The sequence below is a fragment of the Phoxinus phoxinus genome, assembly GCF_949152265.1.
Source record: "Phoxinus phoxinus genome assembly, chromosome: 21".
Classification (NCBI taxonomy): Eukaryota; Metazoa; Chordata; class Actinopteri; order Cypriniformes; family Leuciscidae; genus Phoxinus; species Phoxinus phoxinus.
In genome coordinates, this window is record NC_136896.1 from 75,092 (window position 1) to 100,573 (window position 25,482).

At 50.6% G+C, this 25,482-nt stretch overlaps 1 protein-coding gene across 1 annotated transcript; it reads left to right on the top strand.

The window, feature by feature from the left end:
• The first annotated feature begins 1,549 nt into the window (after nucleotides 1–1,549).
• rgrb (retinal G protein coupled receptor b) lies at nucleotides 1,550–16,276 on the top strand. The gene is made up of 7 exons (XM_079595938.1): nucleotides 1,550–1,834; nucleotides 7,046–7,202; nucleotides 7,482–7,603; nucleotides 7,759–7,918; nucleotides 15,147–15,264; nucleotides 15,498–15,611; nucleotides 15,706–16,276. The coding sequence occupies exons 1-7, from the start codon at nucleotides 1,759–1,761 to the stop codon at nucleotides 15,838–15,840; spliced, it is 882 nt and encodes a 293-aa protein (XP_079452064.1). The 5' UTR covers nucleotides 1,550–1,758; the 3' UTR covers nucleotides 15,841–16,276.
• Nucleotides 16,277–25,482: the final 9,206 nt, after the last annotated feature.

A 25,482-nucleotide genomic window follows, 5' to 3' on the forward strand; every position in this document is an offset into this window, starting at 1 on the left:
AGCCCATAGGCTGTGCGGTTGCCTTTTGTATATATACAGAACAGAGATGTCCCTTTTTGATTGGAGGGTTAATTTTAGACCTGGGATTGGACAGAAGTTTGTGAATTCACAGCATTGTATTGGTGATCGGCTTTCTTTAAATGTATTTTTACCACACGTCGAGGAAACCATACAGTGGGGAGAAAATTTATTTTTTATGATGGTACTTTTCAAAGATTACTTAAATTAAAAATATTTTGAAATAGATATATTAAATGAAAAACATTATACATGCAAATGATAAGTGTTTTGTTTGTTTGACCTTTGACATCAAATCCATGCATCAAAACGGCAAATAAATTCAATGATGTACATAAGCAGGAATTTTCACTTTAGCAAAAACAGTGTTTGTGGTGCATTACATTAAATTGAAGATAATATGAAATCTGCATTTTCTGGTTTTTTAATACATCTGCTTTACTCACAGATCTGGTTATAATGGTTAGCTAACATTATTGTCTTGACTGTCTGTTTGGTCTACAATGCTTACATGATTAAACTAAAATGCAGATGGTGATACTTTAAAATATAAACAGTGTCGTGTGTGTGTGTGTGTGTGTGTGTGTGTGTGTGTCATGAGGAACACCAGGTGGCAGTATGGAGTCAGACTGAAATACGTGTATCTTCAGAATATAGAGTTTTGTGTAGGGTCTACAAGATATTTGTATAGAATGATAAATATACAGTAGCCTCTATTTGTTCCACATTCTTCCCTGTAGAATAACAACGGAAATCCACACCATTCATCATATTTAATCTATGAATTAACTCACTTTTATTAAACAGATTCGAGTGTAGAGAACTAGTTTCTGATTTCTCAGGTTCACTCAGAATTGCACATTTTATTAATTAATTGAATAGAAACTCTTATCAGAGGAAAACAACAGGGGAAAGTGCAAATGCTTCAAATGCTCCAGCTTTGTTCTTTGGAGACTCTCTGTCAGCTAAAAGACTTTAGTGAGATTACAGTGAACACATTTCATTTGAGTTTAGTACAACGCATAATATTTCCCAATGGCACTAAGAACAAAGAATGAATTTCCTAATTGCAACCTTTGATTTGAATTCAGCAGAAAAGTGTATAACAGACTCGTTTAAAAGTGTCTTTACAAAATACAGACATTTTTGATTGATTCTGACACTTATTTGATCTCTAGCAAAAAGGAGTTTAGGTTTAGGTTACGGTAGTTTAGCTTAATGTTGGGTTTAGATTATGTTAGGGTGAGGGATGAAGATGAAGCTACAGAATATGAACTACATTTAGGAAGCTACAATGTCTGTATAGCCTACTATTTATTTTCTTTATGGTGAAAATAAAACTTATTGATCATTTTAATTCCCCCACACCCCTTTAAACCATAAAAATAAATATAATAATATAACGATGACCATGGCATATAGGCCTATATATGACAAGCTGACTGTGTAACACAAATATCTCCGCACTACAGTATTGGGCATCTGATGTTTGAGCATGTAGTGTAAATCATGTGTGTGTGTGATTGTTCATGAGTGTGTGTGATTGTTTGTTCTTCTTCGGACGCATGACTGAGGAGAATGAGTGCAGCAGCTTTTATTTCACAAACTTCTACGGCATTAAAAATTAAAACATTCCTGTGGGGATTTCAGAGGCTTTAAATCTCACAGGCGCGTTCACAAGGAAGCAGACACACATATAAAGTCTGGCCCAGTGAAGACAGCAGAGAGAAGCTGGTGAAAATGGCTTCATACACGTTACCGGAGGGTTTCAGTGATTTTGACATGTTCGCCTTCGGATCCGCGCTGCTGGTCGGCGGTGAGTGACGCTGTCAATCAATCATTCAATCAATCAATCGATCGATGGATCCATTCATCCATGCTGGATAGTCCTTCAACGATGTATTGATAAACATAACTGATAACTGAATGACGCAGTTCAGGATTGCCATTGTGTTTGATTGATTAGTGAAGGCTGTTTATGATTAATGGTTTATGGTTTATGATTAATGGTTTATGGTTTATGAGCTGGTCTGTTGATCTACAGACTCCTAGTCCTCTGCTAGTGTGTTTGATTATTGAGTTTGCAAAACCTGTGCATAGTTTTAAACAAATCTATTGATAACTTATTTAAAAAAAAGGAAGCTATGCAAATAAACTTTTCTGAAAGTTTATGAATTAAAAACTGGTCAGTACTGTGATGGTCAGTGATGGTCAGTGATGGTCAGTACAGTGATGGTCAGTACAGTGATGGTCAGTGATGGTCAGTGATGGTCAGTGATAATCAGTGACGGTCAGTGATGGTCAGTACAGTGATGGTCAGTGATGGTCAGTACAGTGATGGTCAGTACAGTGATGGTCAGTGATGGTCAGTACAGTGATGGTCAGTGATGGTCAGTACAGTGATGGTCAGTGATGGTCAGAGATGGTCAGTGATGGTCAGTACAGTGATGGTCAGTGATGGTCAGTACAGTGATGGTCAGTGATGGTCAGTACAGCGATGGTCAGTGATGGTCAGTACAGTGATGGTCAGTGATGGTCAGTACAGTGATGGTCAGTGATGGTCAGAGATGGTCAGTGATGGTCAGTACAGTGATGTCAGTACAGTGAAGGTCAGTGATGGTCAGTGATGGTCAGTACAGCGATGGTCAGTACAGTGATGGTCAGTGATGGTCAGTACAGCGATGGTCAGTGATGGTCAGTACAGTGATGGTCAGTGATGGTCAGTACAGTGATGTCAGTACAGTGAAGGTCAGTGATGGTCAGTGATGGTCAGTCAGTGATGGTCCGTGATGGTCAGTACAGCGATGGTCAGTGATGGTCAGTGATGGTCAGTACAGTGATGGTCAGTGATGGTCAGTGATGGTCAGTACAGCGATGGTCAGTGATGGTCAGTGATGGTCAGTACAGTGATGGTCAGTGATGGTCAGTGATGGTCAGTACAGCGATGGTCAGTGATGGTCAGTACAGTGATGGTCAGTGATGGTCAGTACAGTGATGGTCAGTGATGGTCAGTGACGGTCAGTACAGTGATGGTCAGTGATGGTCAGTGATGGTCAGTACAGTGATGGTCAGTAGAGTGATGGTCAGTGATGGTCAGTACAGTGATGGTCAGTGATGGTCAGTACAGTGATGGTCAGTACAGTGATGGTCAGTGATGGTCAGTACAGTGATGGTCAGTGATGGTCAGTGATGGTCAGTACAGTGATGGTCAGTGATGGTCAGTGATGGTCAGTACAGTGATGTTCAGTACAGTGATGGTCAGTGATGGTCAGTACAGTGATGGTCAGTGATGGTCAGTGATGTTCAGTACAGTGATGGTCAGTGATGGTCAGTACAGTGATGGTCAGTGATGGTCAGTGATGGTCAGTACAGCGATGGTCAGTGATGGTCAGTGATGGTCAGTACAGTGATGTTCAGTACAGTGATGGTCAGTACAGTGATGGTCAGTGATGGTCAGTGATGGTCAGTACAGTGATGGTCAGTGATGGTCAGTACAGTGATGGTCTGTGATGGTCAGTCAGTGATGGTCAGTACAGCGATGGTCAGTGATGGTCATTGATGGTCAGTGATGGTCAGTACAGCGATGGTCAGTGATGTTCAGTACAGTGATGGTCAGTGATGGTCAGTGATGGTCAGTACAGTGATGGTCAGTGATGGTCAGTGACGGTCAGTACAGTGATGGTCAGTGATGTTCAGTACAGTGATGGTCAGTGATGGTCAGTGATGGTCAGTACAGTGATGGTCAGTACAGTGATGGTCAGTGATGGTCAGTACAGTGATGGTCAGTACAGTGATGGTCAGTGATGGTCAGTACAGTGATGGTCAGTGATGGTCAGTACAGTGATGGTCAGTGATGGTCAGTACAGTGATGGTCAGTACAGTGATGGTCAGTGATGGTCAGTGATGGTCAGTACAGTGATGGTCAGTACAGTGATGGTCAGTGATGGTCAGTGATGGTCAGTACAGTGATGGTCAGTGATGGTCAGTGACGGTCAGTACAGTGATGGTCAGTGATGGTCAGTACAGTGATGGTCAGTGATGGTCAGTGACGGTCAGTACAGTGATGGTCAGTGATGGTCAGTACAGTGATGGTCAGTGATGGTCAGTGATGGTCAGTACAGTGATGGTCAGTGATGGTCAGTACAGTGATGGTCTGTGATGGTCAGTCAGTGATGGTCAGTACAGCGATGGTCAGTGATGGTCATTGATGGTCAGTGATGGTCAGTACAGCGATGGTCAGTGATGGTCAGTACAGCGATGGACAGTGATGGTCAGTACAGCGATGGTCAGTGATGGTCAGTGATGGTCAGTACAGGTCAGTGATGGTCAGTACAGCGATGGTCAGTGATGGTCAGTACAGCGATGGTCAGTGATGGTCAGTGATGGTCAGTACAGCAATGGTCAGTGATGGTCAGTACAGGTCAGTACAGGTCAGTGATGGTCAGTACAGCGATGGTCAGTGATCGTCAGTGATGGTCAGTGATGGTCAGTGATGGTCAGTACAGTGATGGTCAGTACAGTGATGGTCAGTGATGGTCAGCGATGGTCAGTACAGTGATGGTCAGTGATGGTCAGTACAGTGATGGTCAGTGATGGTCAGCGATGGTCAGTAAAATTAATGGTCAGTGATGGTCAGTACAGCGATGGTCAGTTATGGTCAGTGATGGTCAGTGATGATCGGTCAGTGATGGTCGGTCAGTGATGGTCAGTACAGCAATGGTCAGTGATGGTCAGTCAGTGATGGTCAGTGATGGTCGGTACAGTTATGGTCAGTGATGGTCAGTCAGTGATGGACAGTACAGTGATGGTCAGTGATGGTCAGTATAGTTATGGTCAGTAATGGTCAGTGATGGTCAGTCAGTGATGGTCAGTACAGTGATGGTCAGTACAGTGATGGTCAGTACAGTGATGGTCAGTACAGCGATGGTCAGCGATGGTCAGTACAGTGATGGTCAGTGATGGTCAGTGATGGTCAGAGATGGTCAGTGATGGTCAGTGATGGTCAGTACAGTGATGGTCAGTGATGGTCAGTACAGTGATGGTCAGTGATGGTCAGTACAGCGATGGTCAGTGATGGTCAGTACAGTGATGGTCAGTGATGGTCAGCGATGGTCAGTGATGGTCAGTACAGCGATGGTCAGTGATGGTCAGGTCAGTGATGGTCAGTGATGGTCAATACAGTGATGGTCAGTGATGGTCAGTGATGGTCATTACAGTGATGGTCAGTGATGGTCAGTACAGCGATAGTCAGTACAGCGATGGTCAGTGATGGTCAGTACAGCGATGGTCAGTACAGCAATGGTCAGCGATGGTCAGTACAGTGATGGTCAGTGATGGTCAGTGATGGTCAGTACAGTGATGGTCAGTGATGGTCAGTGATGGTCAGTAGAGTGATGGTCAGTGATGGTCAGCGATGGTCAGTACAGTGATGGTCAGTGATGGTCAGTACAGTGATGGTCAGTACAGTGATGGTCAGTACAGTGATGGTCAGTGATGGTCAGTCAGTGATGGTCAGTACAGTGATGGTCAGTACAGTGATGGTCAGTGATGGTCAGTACAGCGATGGTCAGCGATGGTCAGTACAGTGATGGTCAGTACAGTGATGGTCAGTGATGGTCAGTGATGGTCAGTACAGTGATGGTCAGTTATGGTCAGTGATGGTCAGTTCAGTGATGGTCAGTTCAGTGATGGTCAATACAGTGGTCAGTGATGGTCAGTACAGTGATGGTCAGTACAGTGATGGTCAGTACAGTGATGGTCAGTACAGTGATGGTCAGTGATGGTCAGTACAGCGATGGTCAGTGATGGTCAGTACAGTGATGGTCAGTGATGGTCAGTGATGGTCAGTACAGCGATGGTCAGTCAGTGATGGTCAGTGATGGTCAGTACAGTGATGGTCAGTACAGTGATGGTCAGTGATGGTCAGTGATGGTCAGTTTGTGATGGTCAGTGATGGTCAGTACAGTGATTGTCAGTACAGTGATGGTCAGTACAGTGATGGTCAGTGATGGTCAGTACAGTGATGGTCAGTACAGCGATGGTCAGTACAGTGATGGTCAGTACAGCGATGGTCAGTACAGTGATGGTCAGTACAGTGACGGTCAGTACAGCGTTGGTCAGTACAGCGATGGTCAGTACAGTGATGGTCAGTACAGTGATGGTCAGTCAGTGATGGTCAGTACAGTGATGGTCAGTACAGCGATGGTCAGTACAGTGATGGTCAGTACAGTGACGGTCAGTACAGCGTTGGTCAGTACAGCGATGGTCAGTACAGTGATGGTCAGTACAGTGATGGTCAGTCAGTGATGGTCAGTACAGTGATGGTCAGTACAGTGATGGTCAGTACAGTGATGGTCAGTACAGTGACGGTCAGTACAGCGATGGTCAGTACAGTGATGGTCAGTGATGGTCAGTGATGGTCAGTGACGGTCAGTACAGCGATGGTCAGTACAGTGATGGTCCGTGATGGTCAGTGATGGTCAGTACAGTGATGGTCAGTACAGTGATGGTCAGTACAGTGATGGTCAGTACAGTGACGGTCAGTACAGCGTTGGTCAGTACAGCGATGGTCAGTACAGTGATGGTCAGTACAGCGATGGTCAGTACAGCGATGGTCAGTACAGCGATGGTCAGTACAGTGATGGTCAGTACAGCGATGGTCAGTACAGTGATGGTCAGTACAGTGATGGCACCTGATCATAAGCTGAGCTGGATGATGACATCACTGTTTTCTGCAGAACTGCTTTATAGATGAAATGAACTTATTCAATAATTGATGATCTTTAGAGCGAAACACTGAACTGACTTCAGCTGAACAACAAATGCAGCATTTCCCCGTTATCTCTGTAAAGCTGCTCTGAAACAATCTGTATTGTATATAAAGCGCTATAGACATAAAGCTGACTAGACATGGTTATTATTGGTACTTTTCAGTTAGTGTGGACCTGTAAGTCTTCTAACAGCATTATATATTATGTGTCTCTGTTTATTGCCGTTCCGTACAGTCTGAATATCTGAATATTTCCAGGCCTTCTCGGCTTCTTCCTGAACTTGATCTCAGCGACGGCGTTCCTCCGAGTGCGAGAGATGCAGACGCCCAATAACTTTTTCATCTTTAACCTGGCCGTGGCGGATCTGAGCCTCAATATTAACGGGCTGGTGGCTGCGTACGCCAGTTACCTGAGGTAAGACCAGCTGAACCTTTTTTTTATTTTTTTACCAGGTTAAAAAACTAAAAATTGAGATTAACAAGAGTGACCTGGCCAAGATAGCAGCTACAATAACATAGACACACAAATACACATAAAAACACAAAAACTACTGCATCAATTCAGAACTGAACGCTTACAAAGTTTAATTTGCTTCTGAAAATTGTATCTGTATATCTCTCTCTCTCTCTCATATTATATGTATGTTAAAAAACGACTGTGTATTTGTGTTTTCTGACCTCTGACCTCTGACAGATACTGGCCGTTTGGGTCCGAAGGCTGTCAGATTCACGCGTTTCAGGGAATGGTGTCGATTCTCGCCTCCATCAGTTTCCTGGGTGCCATTGCTTGGGACAGATATCATCAGTACTGCACCAGTGAGTAAATCCAAATATCTTGCATCCAGAAAAGCGTTACTGAATTCTCCTTCAGTGTTCTTGATGCCTCATTTCTTTAAGCCTTGCGTTCAGTGTTTGTAATGGTTCAGTGAGCCGCTGTTAGTGGTAGATGAGTGAGTGGAGTGTGTTTGCAGAGCAGAAGATGTTCTGGAGCACATCTGGAACCATGAGCGCCCTCATCTGGATCCTGGCCGTGTTCTGGGCCGCTCTGCCACTGCCTGCTATTGGCTGGGGAGTGTTTGACTTTGAGCCAATGAGAACCTGCTGCACACTGGACTACACACTCGGAGACAGGTATCATCTCCCACACCAGGCTTGTTCGACTTGAACTGGCGCTGCACAGACCGATCGGTGAATGACATCAAAATACCGCGAGAGCAACACCTCGCACACCTGACTCCAACACCTCGCACACCTGACTCCAACACCTCACACACCTGACTCCAACACCACCTCGCACACCTGACTCCAACACCTCGCACACCTGACTCCAACACCTCGCACACCTGACTCCAACACCTCGCACACCTGACTCCAACACCACCTCGCACACCTGACTCCAACACCTCGCACACCTGACTCCAACACCTCGCACACCTGACTCCAACACCTCGCACACCTGACTCCAACACCTCGCACACCTGACTCCAACACCTCGCACACCTGACTCCAACACCTCGCACACCTGACTCCAACACCTCGCACACCTGACTCCAACACCTCACACACCTGACTCCAACACCTCACACACCTGACTCCAACACCTCACACACCTCACACACCTGACTCCAACACCTCGCACACCTCGCACACCTCACACACCTGACTCCAACACCTCACACACCTGACTCCAACACCTCACACACCTGACTCCAACACCTCACACACCTGACTCCAACACCTCACACACCTGACTCCAACACCTCACACACCTGACTCCAACACCTCACACACCTCACACACCTGACTCCAACACCTCACACACCTGACTCCAACACCTCACACACCTGACTCCAACACCTCACACACCTGACTCCAACACCTCGCACACCTGACTCCAACACCTCACACACCTCACACACCTGACTCCAACACCTCACACACCTCACACACCTGACTCCAACACCTCGCACACCTCACACACCTGACTCCAACACCTCACACACCTCACACACCTGACTCCAACACCTCACACACCTCACACACCTGACTCCAACACCTCACACACCTGACTCCAACACCTCGCACACCTCACACACCTGACTCCAACACCTCACACACCTGACTCCAACACCTCGCACACCTCACACACCTGACTCCAACACCTCACACACCTCACACACCTGACTCCAACACCTCACACACCTGACTCCAACACCTCACACACCTCACACACCTGACTCCAACACCTCACACACCTGACTCCAACACCTCACACACCTCACACACCTGACTCCAACACCTCGCACACCTCACACACCTGACTCCAACACCTCGCACACCTGACTCCAACACCTCGCACACCTGACTCCAACACCTCGCACACCTGACTCCAACACCTCGCACACCTGACTCCAACACCTCGCACACCTGACTCCAACACCTCGCACACCTGACTCCAACACCTCGCACACCTGACTCCAACACCTCGCACACCTGACTCCAACACCTCGCACACCTCGCACACCTGACTCCAACACCTCACACACCTCACACACCTGACTCCAACACCTCACACACCTGACTCCAACACCTCACACACCTCACACACCTGACTCCAACACCTCGCACACCTGACTCCAACACCTCGCACACCTGACTCCAACACCTCACACACCTCGCACACCTGACTCCAACACCTCGCACACCTGACTCCAACACCTCGCACACCTGACTCCAACACCTCGCACACCTGACTCCAACACCTCGCACACCTGACTCCAACACCTCGCACACCTGACTCCAACACCTCGCACACCTGACTCCAACACCTCGCACACCTGACTCCAACACCTCGCACACCTGACTCCAACACCTCGCACACCTGACTCCAACACCTCGCACACCTCGCACACCTGACTCCAACACCTCGCACACCTGACTCCAACACCTCGCACACCTGACTCCAACACCTCGCACACCTGACTCCAACACCTCACACACCTCACACACCTGACTCCAACACCTCGCACACCTGACTCCAACACCTCACACACCTCACACACCTGACTCCAACACCTCACACACCTGACTCCAACACCTCACACACCTGACTCCAACACCTCACACACCTGACTCCAACACCTCGCACACCTCGCACACCTCACACACCTGACTCCAACACCTCACACACCTGACTCCAACACCTCACACACCTGACTCCAACACCTCGCACACCTCGCACACCTCACACACCTGACTCCAACACCTCACACACCTGACTCCAACACCTCACACACCTGACTCCAACACCTCACACACCTGACTCCAACACCTCACACACCTGACTCCAACACCTCACACACCTGACTCCAACACCTCACACACCTGACTCCAACACCTCACACACCTGACTCCAACACCTCACACACCTGACTCCAACACCTCGCACACCTGACTCCAACACCTCACACACCTCACACACCTGACTCCAACACCTCGCACACCTCACACACCTGACTCCAACACCTCGCACACCTCACACACCTGACTCCAACACCTCACACACCTCACACACCTGACTCCAACACCTCACACACCTCACACACCTGACTCCAACACCTCACACACCTCACACACCTGACTCCAACACCTCGCACACCTCACACACCTGACTCCAACACCTCACACACCTGACTCCAACACCTCGCACACCTCACACACCTGACTCCAACACCTCACACACCTCACACACCTGACTCCAACACCTCACACACCTGACTCCAACACCTCACACACCTCACACACCTGACTCCAACACCTCACACACCTGACTCCAACACCTCACACACCTCACACACCTGACTCCAACACCTCGCACACCTCACACACCTGACTCCAACACCTCGCACACCTGACTCCAACACCTCGCACACCTGACTCCAACACCTCGCACACCTGACTCCAACACCTCGCACACCTGACTCCAACACCTCGCACACCTGACTCCAACACCTCGCACACCTGACTCCAACACCTCGCACACCTGACTCCAACACCTCGCACACCTGACTCCAACACCTCGCACACCTGACTCCAACACCTCGCACACCTCGCACACCTGACTCCAACACCTCACACACCTCACACACCTGACTCCAACACCTCACACACCTGACTCCAACACCTCACACACCTCACACACCTGACTCCAACACCTCGCACACCTGACTCCAACACCTCGCACACCTGACTCCAACACCTCACACACCTCGCACACCTGACTCCAACACCTCGCACACCTGACTCCAACACCTCGCACACCTGACTCCAACACCTCGCACACCTGACTCCAACACCTCGCACACCTGACTCCAACACCTCGCACACCTGACTCCAACACCTCGCACACCTGACTCCAACACCTCGCACACCTGACTCCAACACCTCACACACCTCGCACACCTGACTCCAACACCTCGCACACCTGACTCCAACACCTCGCACACCTGACTCCAACACCTCGCACACCTGACTCCAACACCTCGCACACCTGACTCCAACACCTCGCACACCTGACTCCAACACCTCGCACACCTGACTCCAACATCTCGCACACCTGACTCCAACACCTCGCACACCTGACTCCAACACCTCGCACACCTGACTCTAACATCTCGCACACCTGACTCCAACACCTCACACACCTGACTCCAACACCTCACACACCTCACACACCTGACTCCAACACCTCACACACCTCGCACACCTGACTCCAACACCTCGCACACCTGACTCCAACACCTCACACACCTGACTCCAACACCTCACACACCTCACACACCTGACTCCAACACCTCACACACCTGACTCCAACACCTCACACACCTCACACACCTGACTCCAACACCTCGCACACCTGACTCCAACACCTCGCACACCTGACTCCAACACCTCGCACACCTGACTCCAACACCTCGCACACCTGACTCCAACACCTCGCACACCTGACTCCAACACCTCACACACCTCGCACACCTGACTCCAACACCTCACACACCTCACACACCTGACTCCAACACCTCACACACCTGACTCCAACACCTCACACACCTCACACACCTGACTCCAACACCTCGCACACCTGACTCCAACACCTTGCACACCTGACTCCAACACCTCGCACACCTGACTCCAACACCTCACACACCTCGCACACCTGACTCCAACACCTCGCACACCTGACTCCAACACCTCGCACACCTGACTCCAACACCTCGCACACCTGACTCCAACACCTCGCACACCTGACTCCAACACCTCGCACACCTGACTCCAACACCTCGCACACCTGACTCCAACACCTCACACACCTGACTCCAACACCTCACACACCTGACTCCAACACCTCGCACACCTGACTCCAACACCTCGCACACCTGACTCCAACACCTCGCACACCTGACTCCAACACCTCGCACACCTGACTCCAACACCTCACACACCTGACTCCAACACCTCGCACACCTGACTCCAACACCTCGCACACCTGACTCCAACACCTCACACACCTGACTCCAACACCTCGCACACCTGACTCCAACACCTCGCACACCTGACTCCAACACCTCGCACACCTGACTCCAACACCTCGCACACCTGACTCCAACACCTCGCACACCTGACTCCAACACCTCGCACACCTGACTCCAACACCTCGCACACCTGACTCCAACACCTCACACACCTCACACACCTGACTCCAACACCTCACACACCTGACTCCAACACCTCACACACCTCACACACCTGACTCCAACACCTCGCACACCTGACTCCAACACCTCGCACACCTGACTCCAACACCTCACACACCTCACACACCTGACTCCAACACCTCACACACCTGACTCCAACACCTCGCACACCTTACTCCAACACCTCGCACACCTGACTCCAACACCTCACACACCTGACTCCAACACCTCGCACACCTGACTCCAACACCTCGCACACCTGACTCCAACACCTCGCACACCTGACTCCAACACCTCACACACCTCACACACCTGACTCCAACACCTCACACACCTGACTCCAACACCTCGCACACCTGACTCCAACACCTCGCACACCTGACTCCAACACCTCGCACACCTGACTCCAACACCTCACACACCTCGCACACCTGACTCCAACACCTCACACACCTCACACACCTGACTCCAACACCTCACACACCTGACTCCAACACCTCACACACCTCACACACCTGACTCCAACACCTCGCACACCTGACTCCAACACCTTGCACACCTGACTCCAACACCTCGCACACCTGACTCCAACACCTCACACACCTCGCACACCTGACTCCAACACCTCGCACACCTGACTCCAACACCTCGCACACCTGACTCCAACACCTCGCACACCTGACTCCAACACCTCGCACACCTGACTCCAACACCTCGCACACCTGACTCCAACACCTCGCACACCTGACTCCAACACCTCACACACCTGACTCCAACACCTCACACACCTGACTCCAACACCTCGCACACCTGACTCCAACACCTCGCACACCTGACTCCAACACCTCGCACACCTGACTCCAACACCTCGCACACCTGACTCCAACACCTCACACACCTGACTCCAACACCTCGCACACCTGACTCCAACACCTCGCACACCTGACTCCAACACCTCACACACCTGACTCCAACACCTCGCACACCTGACTCCAACACCTCGCACACCTGACTCCAACACCTCGCACACCTGACTCCAACACCTCGCACACCTGACTCCAACACCTCGCACACCTGACTCCAACACCTCGCACACCTGACTCCAACACCTCGCACACCTGACTCCAACACCTCACACACCTCACACACCTGACTCCAACACCTCACACACCTGACTCCAACACCTCACACACCTCACACACCTGACTCCAACACCTCGCACACCTGACTCCAACACCTCGCACACCTGACTCCAACACCTCACACACCTCACACACCTGACTCCAACACCTCACACACCTGACTCCAACACCTCGCACACCTTACTCCAACACCTCGCACACCTGACTCCAACACCTCACACACCTGACTCCAACACCTCGCACACCTGACTCCAACACCTCGCACACCTGACTCCAACACCTCGCACACCTGACTCCAACACCTCACACACCTCACACACCTGACTCCAACACCTCACACACCTGACTCCAACACCTCGCACACCTGACTCCAACACCTCGCACACCTGACTCCAACACCTCACACACCTCACACACCTGACTCCAACACCTCACACACCTGACTCCAACACCTCGCACACCTGACTCCAACACCTCACACACCTCACACACCTGACTCCAACACCTCACACACCTGACTCCAACACCTCACACACCTGACTCCAACACCTCACACACCTGACTCCAACACCTCACACACCTGACTCCAACACCTCACACACCTGACTCCAACACCTCGCACACCTGACTCCAACACCTCGCACACCTGACTCCAACACCACCTCGCACACCTGACTCCAACACCTCGCACACCTCACACACCTGACTCCAACACCTCGCACACCTGACTCCAACACCTCACACACCTCACACACCTGACTCCAACACCTCACACACCTGACTCCAACACCTCGCACACCTCACACACCTGACTCCAACACCTCACACACCTGACTCCAACACCTCGCACACCTCACACACCTGACTCCAACACCTCGCACACCTGACTCCAACACCTCACACACCTCACACACCTGACTCCAACACCTCACACACCTGACTCCAACACCTCGCACACCTGACTCCAACACCTCACACACCTCACACACCTGACTCCAACACCTCGCACACCTGACTCCAACACCTCGCACACCTGACTCCAACACCACCTCGCACACCTGACTCCAACACCTCGCACACCTGACTCCAACACCTCGCACACCTGACTCCAACACCTCACACACCTCACACACCTGACTCCAACACCTCACACACCTGACTATCTCGCACACCTGACTACAATGGCATCAAAGTACCGCGAGAGCGAACAGAGAGTAGACGGCTCCTAATGCTTTTGAGTTGCTCTCGCGGTACTTTGAAGCGATCGGTGAGATGGAGTTCACTACAGTTTGCCGTAGTTCAAGGCAAAGCACGACATCCCTGAAAACGACGGCACATTACTAATCTTCAGACAGAGAAAACATTGATAACAATACTGAAATGACTACTGATTAGTTTATCTGCGGCGACATAAATGATAATGCAAGAGTAATACATTGTTCTCTTCTCTGCTGTCATCTTCAGGAATTACATCAGCTACATGCTGACCATCACTGTTCTGTATTTAGCATTCCCTCTTCTCATCATGCAATCCTCCTACAATGGCATCTATGCACATTTCAAAAAGACGCACCACTTTAAGGTACTCGCACATTCTCTCCAAGTAGATTTTAAAGGAAGTATACAAATACAATAATTCTAGTTTTAAAGGAACTCACTTTACACAGTTTTAAAGTCTTCTCAGTTGTAGATCAGCATCTAGTGCGCATCGTTCTGTGTGCTTTAAGGTCTCGTTCTTGCATTGAAAGATTTCGGGTATAGTTTCTGTGATCGGACCAGACAGTGCATGTCAGCAGCTCTTTCTCTGTCCTGTAGTTTAACACAGGTTTACCGCTGAAGATGCTGTTGTTCTGCTGGGGTCCGTATATTCTGATGTGCACATACGCCTGCTTCGAGAACGCCAGTCTCGTTTCACCAAAGCTCAGGATGGTAAGAGAACCGTAGTCAAACACGGATGAATCTTCTCTTCTCTTAATCAGCACATTAGTTCAGAATCTCAGTCTTCTACTTGTAAATCCTGCAGGTTCTCCCGGTGCTCGCAAAGACGTCTCCGATCTTCCACGCCGTCATGTACGCGTACGGTAACGAGTTCTACCGCGGGGGAATCTGGCAGTTCCTCACGGGACAGAAACCTGCGGACAAGAAGAAAAAAGAGTGAAAGTCCGTTCGTCGTCCATGTAATGTTGTATTCAAAAGAGTCTACAAGCGTTCACACATGATGATGTTTATGTCGAATCAGTGTCTAACACATTTGGAGATGTTTGTCCAGAATTTCCCTGAATTATTAATTGAAGACTGAAATACAGTGCGAAGCCTGAAGTGTGAGAGATGACTTACAATTCCCACTATTCATTCAGGACATTCATTGTTGATGCCTTACTGTCTCTGTTGACTAATGAGTCAGTGTAACCCTAACCCTTCATGTGTGAAGAAAGAGGATTTTCCTAGTCAAAGCTTGAATCCAGTGAATGAACCACTAATAACAAAAGGGCCTTTCTTTGTTAATCACTGAATAAACGTGAGGCTTAATATGGTTGTCACAGTTTCTTTAGGGGCCCTTCAGGGGACTGATGCTTATAAATGCTAATTAACTCAACGAGCCTGTTGACATCAGAGGGTCGTTCTTCTTCACTGGTTTCATTCATAAGCACTCATCTGACTCTGTAAACGCTCTCATTCCTCTACATGTGTGAGTTAGGAGTCCTAATGTCTACATTATGCAGGTGCTTTTATTGAAGTTCATTACTCCAGGTTGAGAGATCTTCATGGATGGTTCAGTGGTTAGCTCAGGTCGCTAAACAGTGGCTAATAATCAACATGCACATTTAGGATTAAGAGATCTGGAGGCTTTTGTAATCTTCAGTAATTCCTCTGCACAAGGAGCTGCTCTCATATCGGCAGATTTGGGTTTGTGACGCGTGTTTGTTTCCCAAAGCGGATCAGGATTATTAATGCGCCGGTCACAGGTCGACTCTCAGACCTGCTGACCAACAGCTCTCAGAACCACACACACACACACACACACACACACACACACACACACACACACACACACACACACACACACACACACACACACACACACACACACACACACACACACACACACACACACACACACACACACACACACACACACACACACACACACACACACACACAGATCTGATACCATCCACTTCCTCACTCACACACACACACACACACACACACCAGTGTAGAGATAAAATCTTCCTCTCTCTCACACACACACACACACACACACACACAGATCTGATACCATCCACTTCCTCACTCACACACACACACACACACACACACACACACACACACACCTGATACCATCCACTTCCACACACACACACACACACACACACACACACACACACACACACACACACACACACACACACACACACACACACACACACACACACACACACACACACACACACACACACACACACACACACACACACACACACACACACACACACACACACACACACACACACACCAGCAGTGTTGGGAAGGATACTTTCAAAACGTATTCCGTTACAGAATACAGAATACATGCCCAAAAATGTAATTTGTAACGTATTCCGTTAAGTTACTCAATCTGAGTAACGTATTCTGAATACTTGGATTACTTCCACAGTTTTTGCGCATTTACAGTCTCCTGACGTAAATGCTGTGTGTTTGGACATAATACGAGACAGAGTTCTTTATTGAATTCATAAAAGATAGAATAATTACAGGAATAATGGATTCTATTTCTCAAATAAATACCACAATCAAGACCTCAAAGCAGATATGAGGGAGAATCACCCAGAAACACCTCACAAGTATAATAATGGTCGTTCCTTACCATTAATGCTTTGAAAACACGCATACATTTCCTTCGATTAATAATAATGGCTAGTGCAGTGGCCGGGATACAGTAGGCTATAAACCTACCAATGTCCGTTGCCATGGTTTTTGTAATGATTTTACTTATCGCGAGAGGAAACAATTAAGTTTTTGTCACATAACATCGGTTAATGGAAACACCGTCATTTCGAAATAGTTTTTTGTCGACATTTAGAAGAAAAAAAAAAAAAAAAAAAAGAAAAAGAAAAAAAAAAAAAAAAAAAAAAAAAAAAAAAAAGAAAAAAAAAAAAAAAAAAAAGACTACTGACGAGTGCTCTCTGACGAGTGTGCGTTCGTCTGCTCTCTGACGAGTGTGCGTTCGTCTGCCCTCTGGCGGGTGTGCGTTCGTCTGCCCTCTGGCGGGTGTGCGTTCGTCTGCCCTCTGGCGAGTGTGCGTTCGTCTGCCCTCTGGCGAGTGTGCGTTCGTCTGCCCTCTGGCGAGTGTGCGTTCGTCTGCCCTCTGGCGAGTGTGCGTTCGTCTGCCCTCTGGCGAGTGTGCGTTCGTCTGCCCTCTGGCGAGTGTGCGTTCGTCTGCCCTCTGGCGAGTGTGCGTTCGTCTGCCCTCTGGCGAGTGTGCGTTCGTCTGCCCTCTGGCGAGTGTGCGTTCGTCTGCCCTCTGGCGAGTGTGCGTTCGTCTGCCCTCTGGCGAGTGTGCGTTCGTCTGCTCTCTGGCGAGTGTGCGTTCGTCTGCTCTCTGGCGAGTGTGCGTTCGTCTGCACTCTGTCGAGTGTGCGTTCGTCTGCCCTCTGGCGAGTGTGCGTTCGTCTGCTCTCTGGCGAGTGTGCGTTCGTCTGCTCTCTGGCGAGTGTGCGTTCGTCTGCCCTCTGGCGGGTGTGCGTTCGTCTGCCCTCTGGCGAGTGTGCTTTCGTCTGCTCTCTGGCGAGTGTGCGTTCGTCTGCCCTCTGGCGGGTGTGCGTTCGTCTGCTCTCTGGCGAGTGTGCGTTCGTCTGCCCTCTGGCGAGTGTGCGTTCGTCTGCCCTCTGGCGAGTGTGCGTTCGTCTGCTCTCTGGCGAGTGTGCGTTCGTCTGCCCTCTGGCGAGTGTGCGTTCGTCTGCTCTCTGGCGAGTGTGCGTTCGTCTGCCCTCTGGCGAGTGTGCGTTCGTCTGCCCTCTGGCGAGTGTGCGTTCGTCTGCCCTCTGGCGAGTGTGCGTTCGTCTGCCCTCTGGCGAGTGTGCGTTCGTCTGCCCTCTGGCGAGTGTGCGTTCGTCTGCTCTCTGGCGAGTGTGCGTTCGTCTGCCCTCTGGCGAGTGTGCGTTCGTCTGCTCTCTGACGAGTGTGCGTTCGTCTGCCCTCTGGCGAGTGTGCGCTCGTCTGCCCTCTGGCGAGTGTGCGTTCGTCTGCTCTCTGGCGAGTGTGCGTTCGTCTGCCCTCTGGCGAGTGTGCGTTCGTCTGCCCTCTGACGAGTGTGCGTTCGTCTGCTCTCTGACGAGTGTGCGTTCGTCTGCCCTCTGGCGGGTGTGCGTTCGTCTGCTCTCTGGCGAGTGTGCGTTCGTCTGCCCTCTGGCGAGTGTGCGTTCGTCTGCCCTCTGGCGAGTGTGCGTTCGTCTGCCCTCTGGCGAGTGTGCGTTCGTCTGCTCTCTGGCGAGTGTGCGTTCGTCTGCCCTCTGGCGAGTGTGCGTTCGTCTGCCCTCTGGCGAGTGTGCGTTCGTCTGCCCTCTGGCGAGTGTGCGTTCGTCTGCCCTCTGGCGAGTGTGCGTTCGTCTGCTCTCTGGCGAGTGTGCGTTCGTCTGCCCTCTGGCGAGTGTGCGTTCGTCTGCTCTCTGACGAGTGTGCGTTCGTCTGCCCTCTGGCGAGTGTGCGTTCGTCTGCCCTCTGGCGAGTGTGCGCTCGTCTGCCCTCTGGCGAGTGTGCGTTCGTCTGCTCTCTGGCGAGTGTGCGTTCGTCTGCCCTCTGGCGAGTGTGCGTTCGTCTGCCCTCTGACGAGTGTGCGTTCGTCTGCCCTCTGGCGGGTGTGCGTTCGTCTGCCCTCTGGCGAGTGTGCGTTCGTCTGCCCTCTGGCGGGTGTGCGTTCGTCTGCCCTCTGGCGGGTGTGCGTTCGTCTGCCCTCTGGCGAGTGTGCGTTCGTCAGCCCTCTGGCGAGTGTGCGTTCGTCTGCCCTCTGGCGAGTGTGCGTTCGTCTGCCCTCTGGCGAGTGTGCGTTCGTCTGCCCTCTGGCGAGTGTGCGTTCGTCAGCCCTCTGGCGAGTGTGCGTTCGTCTGCCCTCTGGCGAGTGTGCGTTCGTCTGCTCTCTGGCGAGTGTGCGTTCGTCTGCCCTCTGGCGAGTGTGCGTTCGTCAGCCCTCTGGCGAGTGTGCGTTCGTCAGCCCTCTGGCGAGTGTGCGTTCGTCTGCCCTCTGGCGAGTGTGCGTTCGTCTGCCCTCTGGCGAGTGTGCGTTCGTCTGCCCTCTGGCGAGTGTGCGTTCGTCTGCCCTCTGATGAGTGTGTTCGTCTGCTCTCTGGCGAGTGTGCGTTCGTCTGCCCTCTGGCGAGTGTGCGTTCGTCTGCTCTCTGGCGAGTGTGCGTTCGTCTGCCCTCTGGCGAGTGTGCGTTCGTCTGCCCTCTGGCGAGTGTGCGTTCGTCTGCCCTCTGGCGAGTGTGCGTTCGTCTGCTCTCTGGCGAGTGTGCGTTCGTCTGCCCTCTGGCGAGTGTGCGTTCGTCTGTCCTCTGGCGAGTGTGCGTTCGTCTGCCCTCTGGCGAGTGTGTGTTCGTCTGCCCTCTGGCGAGTGTGTGTTCGTCTGTCCTCTGGCGAGTGTGTATGTTCGGGGTTACACGAACACACTCATCAGAGGGCAGACGAACACACTCATCAGAGGGCAGACGAACACACTCATCAGAGGGCAGACGAACACACTCATCAGAGGGCAGACGAACACAATCATCAGAGGGCAGACGAACACACTCATCAGAGGGCAGACGAACACACTCATCAGAGGGCAGACGAACACACACTCGTCAGAGGGCAGACGAACACACTCATCAGAGGGCAGACGAACACACTCGTCAGAGGGCAGACGAACACACTCATCAGAGGGCAGACGAACGCACACTCATCAGAGGGCAGACGAACACACTCATCAGAGGGCAGACGAACACACTCATCAGAGGGCAGACGAACACACTCATCAGAGGGCAGACGAACACACTCATCAGAGGGCAGACGAACACACTCATCAGAGGGCAGACGAACACACTCATCAGAGGGCAGACGAACACACTCATCAGAGGGCAGACGAACGCACACATCAGAGGGCAGACGAACACACTCATCAGAGGGCAGACGAACACACTCATCAGAGGGCAGACGAACACACTCGTCAGAGGGCAGACGAACACACTCATCAGAGGGCAGACGAACGTACACTCATCAGAGGGCAGACGAACACACTCATCAGAGGGCAGACGAACACACTCATCAGAGGGCAGACGAACACACTCATCAGAGGGCAGACGAACACACTCATCAGAGGGCAGACGAACACACTCATCAGAGGGCAGACGAACACACTCATCAGAGGGCAGACGAACGCACACATCAGAGGGCAGACGAACACACTCATCAGAGGGCAGACGAACGCACACTCATCAGAGGGCAGACGAACGCACACTCATCAGAGGGCAGACGAACACACTCATCAGAGGGCAGACGAACACACTCATCAGAGGGCAGACGAACACACTCATCAGAGGGCAGACGAACACACACTCATCAGAGGGCAGACGAACGCACACTCATCAGAGGGCAGACGAACACACTCATCAGAGGGCAGGCGAACACACTCATCAGAGGGCAGACGAACACACTCATCAGAGGGCAGACGAACACACACTCATCAGAGGGCAGACGAACGCACACTCATCAGAGGGCAGACGAACACACTCATCAGAGGGCAGACGAACACACTCATCAGAGGGCAGACGAACGCACACTCATCAGAGGGCAGACGAACACACTCATCAGAGGGCAGACGAACACACACTCATCAGAGGGCAGACGAACGCACACTCATCAGAGGGCAGACGAACACACTCATCAGAGGGCAGACGAACACACTCATCAGAGGGCAGACGAACACACTCATCAGAGGGCAGACGAACACACTCATCAGAGGGCAGACGAACACACTCATCAGAGGGCAGACGAACACACTCATCAGAGGGCAGACGAACACACTCATCAGAGGGCAGACGAACACACTCATCAGAGGGCAGACGAACACACACTCGTCAGAGGGCAGACGAACACACTCATCAGAGGGCAGACGAACACACTCATCAGAGGGCAGACGAACACACTCATCAGAGGGCAGACGAACACACTCATCAGAGGGCAGACGAACACACTCATCAGAGGGCAGACGAACACACTCATCAGAGGGCAGACGAACACACTCATCAGAGGGCAGACGAACACACTCATCAGAGGGCAGACGAACACACTCGTCAGAGGGCAGACGAACACACTCGTCAGAGGGCAGACGAACACACTCGTCAGAGGGCAGACGAACACACTCATCAGAGGGCAGACGAACACACACTCGTCAGAGGGCAGACGAACACACTCATCAGAGGGCAGACGAACACACTCATCAGAGGGCAGACGAACACACTCATCAGAGGGCAGACGAACACACTCATCAGAGGGCAGACGAACACACTCATCAGAGGGCAGACGAACACACTCATCAGAGGGCAGACGAACACACTCATCAGAGGGCAGACGAACACACTCATCAGAGGGCAGACGAACACACTCGTCAGAGGGCAGACGAACACACTCGTCAGAGGGCAGACGAACACACACTCGTCAGAGGGCAGACGAACACACACTCATCAGAGGGCAGACGAACACACTCATCAGAGGGCAGACGAACACACACTCGCCAGAGGGCAGACGAACACACTCATCAGAGGGCAGACGAACACACTCGTCAGAGGGCAGACGAACACACACTCGTCAGAGGGCAGACGAACACACTCATCAGAGGGCAGACGAACACACTCATCAGAGGGCAGACGAACACACTCATCAGAGGGCAGACGAACACACTCATCAGAGGGCAGACGAACACACTCATCAGAGGGCAGACGAACACACTCATCAGAGGGCAGACGAACACACTCATCAGAGGGCAGACGAACACACTCATCAGAGGGCAGACGAACACACTCATCAGAGGGCAGACGAACACACTCGTCAGAGGGCAGACGAACACACTCGTCAGAGGGCAGACGAACACACTCGTCAGAGGGCAGACGAACACACTCTTCAGAGGGCAGACGAACACACTCATCAGAGGGCAGACGAACACACTCGTCAGAGGGCAGACGAACACACTCGTCAGAGGGCAGACGAACACACTCATCAGAGGGCAGACGAACACACTCATCAGAGGGCAGACGAACACACTCATCAGAGGGCAGACGAACACACTCGTCAGAGGGCAGACGAACACACTCATCAGAGGGCAGACGAACACACTCATCAGAGGGCAGACGAACACACTCATCAGAGGGCAGACGAACACACTCATCAGAGGGCAGACGAACACACTCATCAGAGGGCAGACGAACACACTCATCAGAGGGCAGACGAACACACTCATCAGAGGGCAGACGAACACACTCGTCAGAGGGCAGACGAACACACTCATCAGAGAGCAAACGAACACACTCATCAGAGGGCAGACGAACACACTCGTCAGAGGGCAGACGAACACACTCGTCAGAGGGCAGACGAACGTACACTCATCAGAGGGCAGACGAACACACTCATCAGAGGGCAGACGAACACACTCATCAGAGGGCAGACGAACACACTCATCAGAGGGCAGACGAACACACTCATCAGAGGGCAGACGAACACACTCATCAGAGGGCAGACGAACACACTCATCAGAGGGCAGACGAACACACTCATCAGAGGGCAGACGAACACACTCGTCAGAGGGCAGACGAACACACTCATCAGAGAGCAAACGAACACACTCATCAGAGGGCAGACGAACGCACTCGACAGAGAGCAGACGAACGCACACTCGACAGAGAGCAGACGAACGCACACTCGACAGAGAGCAGACGAACGCACACTCGACAGAGAGCAGACGAACGCACACTTGACTGGTGATCTGTTACATGTTAATCACATTACGTTTACAAGGTGGAGATCTGAAACCATTCAGCTGAGCACAATTTCAAGATCATTTTGCGTTTTATAAATTTCACTTCTGGAAGAGAGCGTTCGTTGTCTGAATCACACATTTGAGAAACGCTCTAAGATCAGATGTAGACGGTTTCTAAATGAGCTGAGAGACAAACAACTGAACATTGGCTAAAAAAAAAAACTTAACTTTTAAAGTAGACAAAGCAGATGCAGGTAATTTGGCATAAGAACAGTTTCATGGGATTGCTTTGTCTTTTTTCCAGATATTTGCTCTTTAAGCTGTTGTGGAGATATTTACAGGTTTAGTCCGCTCAGATGAAGCTCAGGGGCAGTAACAGCTTGAGCTCTAGTTCACACGGCTCTGGGGCACTGACTCTCGATCTCAGGGTTATCTCAGCTCTATCTCGGTCTGTGCGCTGACATCGACCCCGTAAGCTGGATTAACTCCATGACTCTTCTCAGAAACAGCCTTGGAAATAGATATTGAGGAGCGTAAACACTCTAATAAAAACTTTCACACGGTCCTGAAGCTCTAGATGAGATCGCAGTGATGAAGATTTGACCAGTTTCTCTAAGCAAAGCTGACAGACACTTCCTATCACAGTGCAGATTTAAGACTACATTTACATTTAATCATTTATCCAAAGAGACTTACAAATGAGGAGAGCAATAGAAGCAGATAAAGCAACAAAAGCGCAACAATATGCAAGTGCTGTGTAGAAATAGAGTAGAAGTGTTATTATTAATGGCTCAAGTGCTGGAGAAAAAGAAGCGTCTTGAGCCGTTTCTGTAAAAGCTGCTCTATTTCCCAATAACCCCATATTCCCACAGTGATCTGGTCATTGGGATTGTTCAAATGTAAGGTCTAAACCAAACGTTGTGAAGTTACGTAAGATGCACTAATATTGCAACATCTGTGAAAGAGTCCAGTTAGTTTTATATTGCAGATGTTTCATGGACCCGAGGATAAAGGTCGGTTAGTGTAATCATTAACTCTGTGCAACAAACATTCATTCACACAGAACAACATTCTCCTCATATGAGTCTATACTGTCACTATAACACATTCACTCATAATCGTTATACACCTTTACATGTGGCCCTGATTATTCTTCCCAAAAATGAAATGTCATTCCAAATGAAAGTTTTGGAGAATGTGCATTTAACCCTTTCTGACACTAGACAATGTAATATATCAATCCTGCAGCTTCTTTTCAGCTTGAGCTAAACCGGTTTACCTTTATCACACGTGAACCCTACTTGTAATCCTGAGCAAAGATTTAAGATTTAAGTGTAATTTGGATTCAATTATTTTGCAGCAACACTCGCTGAAGCAACGCTAATGAGTTACTGCAGATAATGTAATTCTGAACAGACACATGAAGACACACACCTGAACACACGCTTGTTTCCTGACTGACCGCGCCATCTAGCGGCCGATCTGCGCACTGCACCTGATGCTGAACCACAGCTGAGATCGATGACTAACTCTGATCACTGATCTGGGGCCTGCACCGTGAAGCCGGTTTATGGCTAGCCCGGTATGTTCCAGTTTAGTTTCCGCCAACCCTGGGATTTTGGAACTATGAGAGCAGCTCGGCTCTAATCGCCGTGGTTACGCTGCACGGGGACCTGCTCCGGACAGGGGATGTTCTGGACTCCAGATCTCAGACTGAAGTTGGACCAATCAGCTGTGAGCAGAGTGACACGTGTCTGATGCGATAAAGTTTCCACTCCAAATTAAAGATCAACT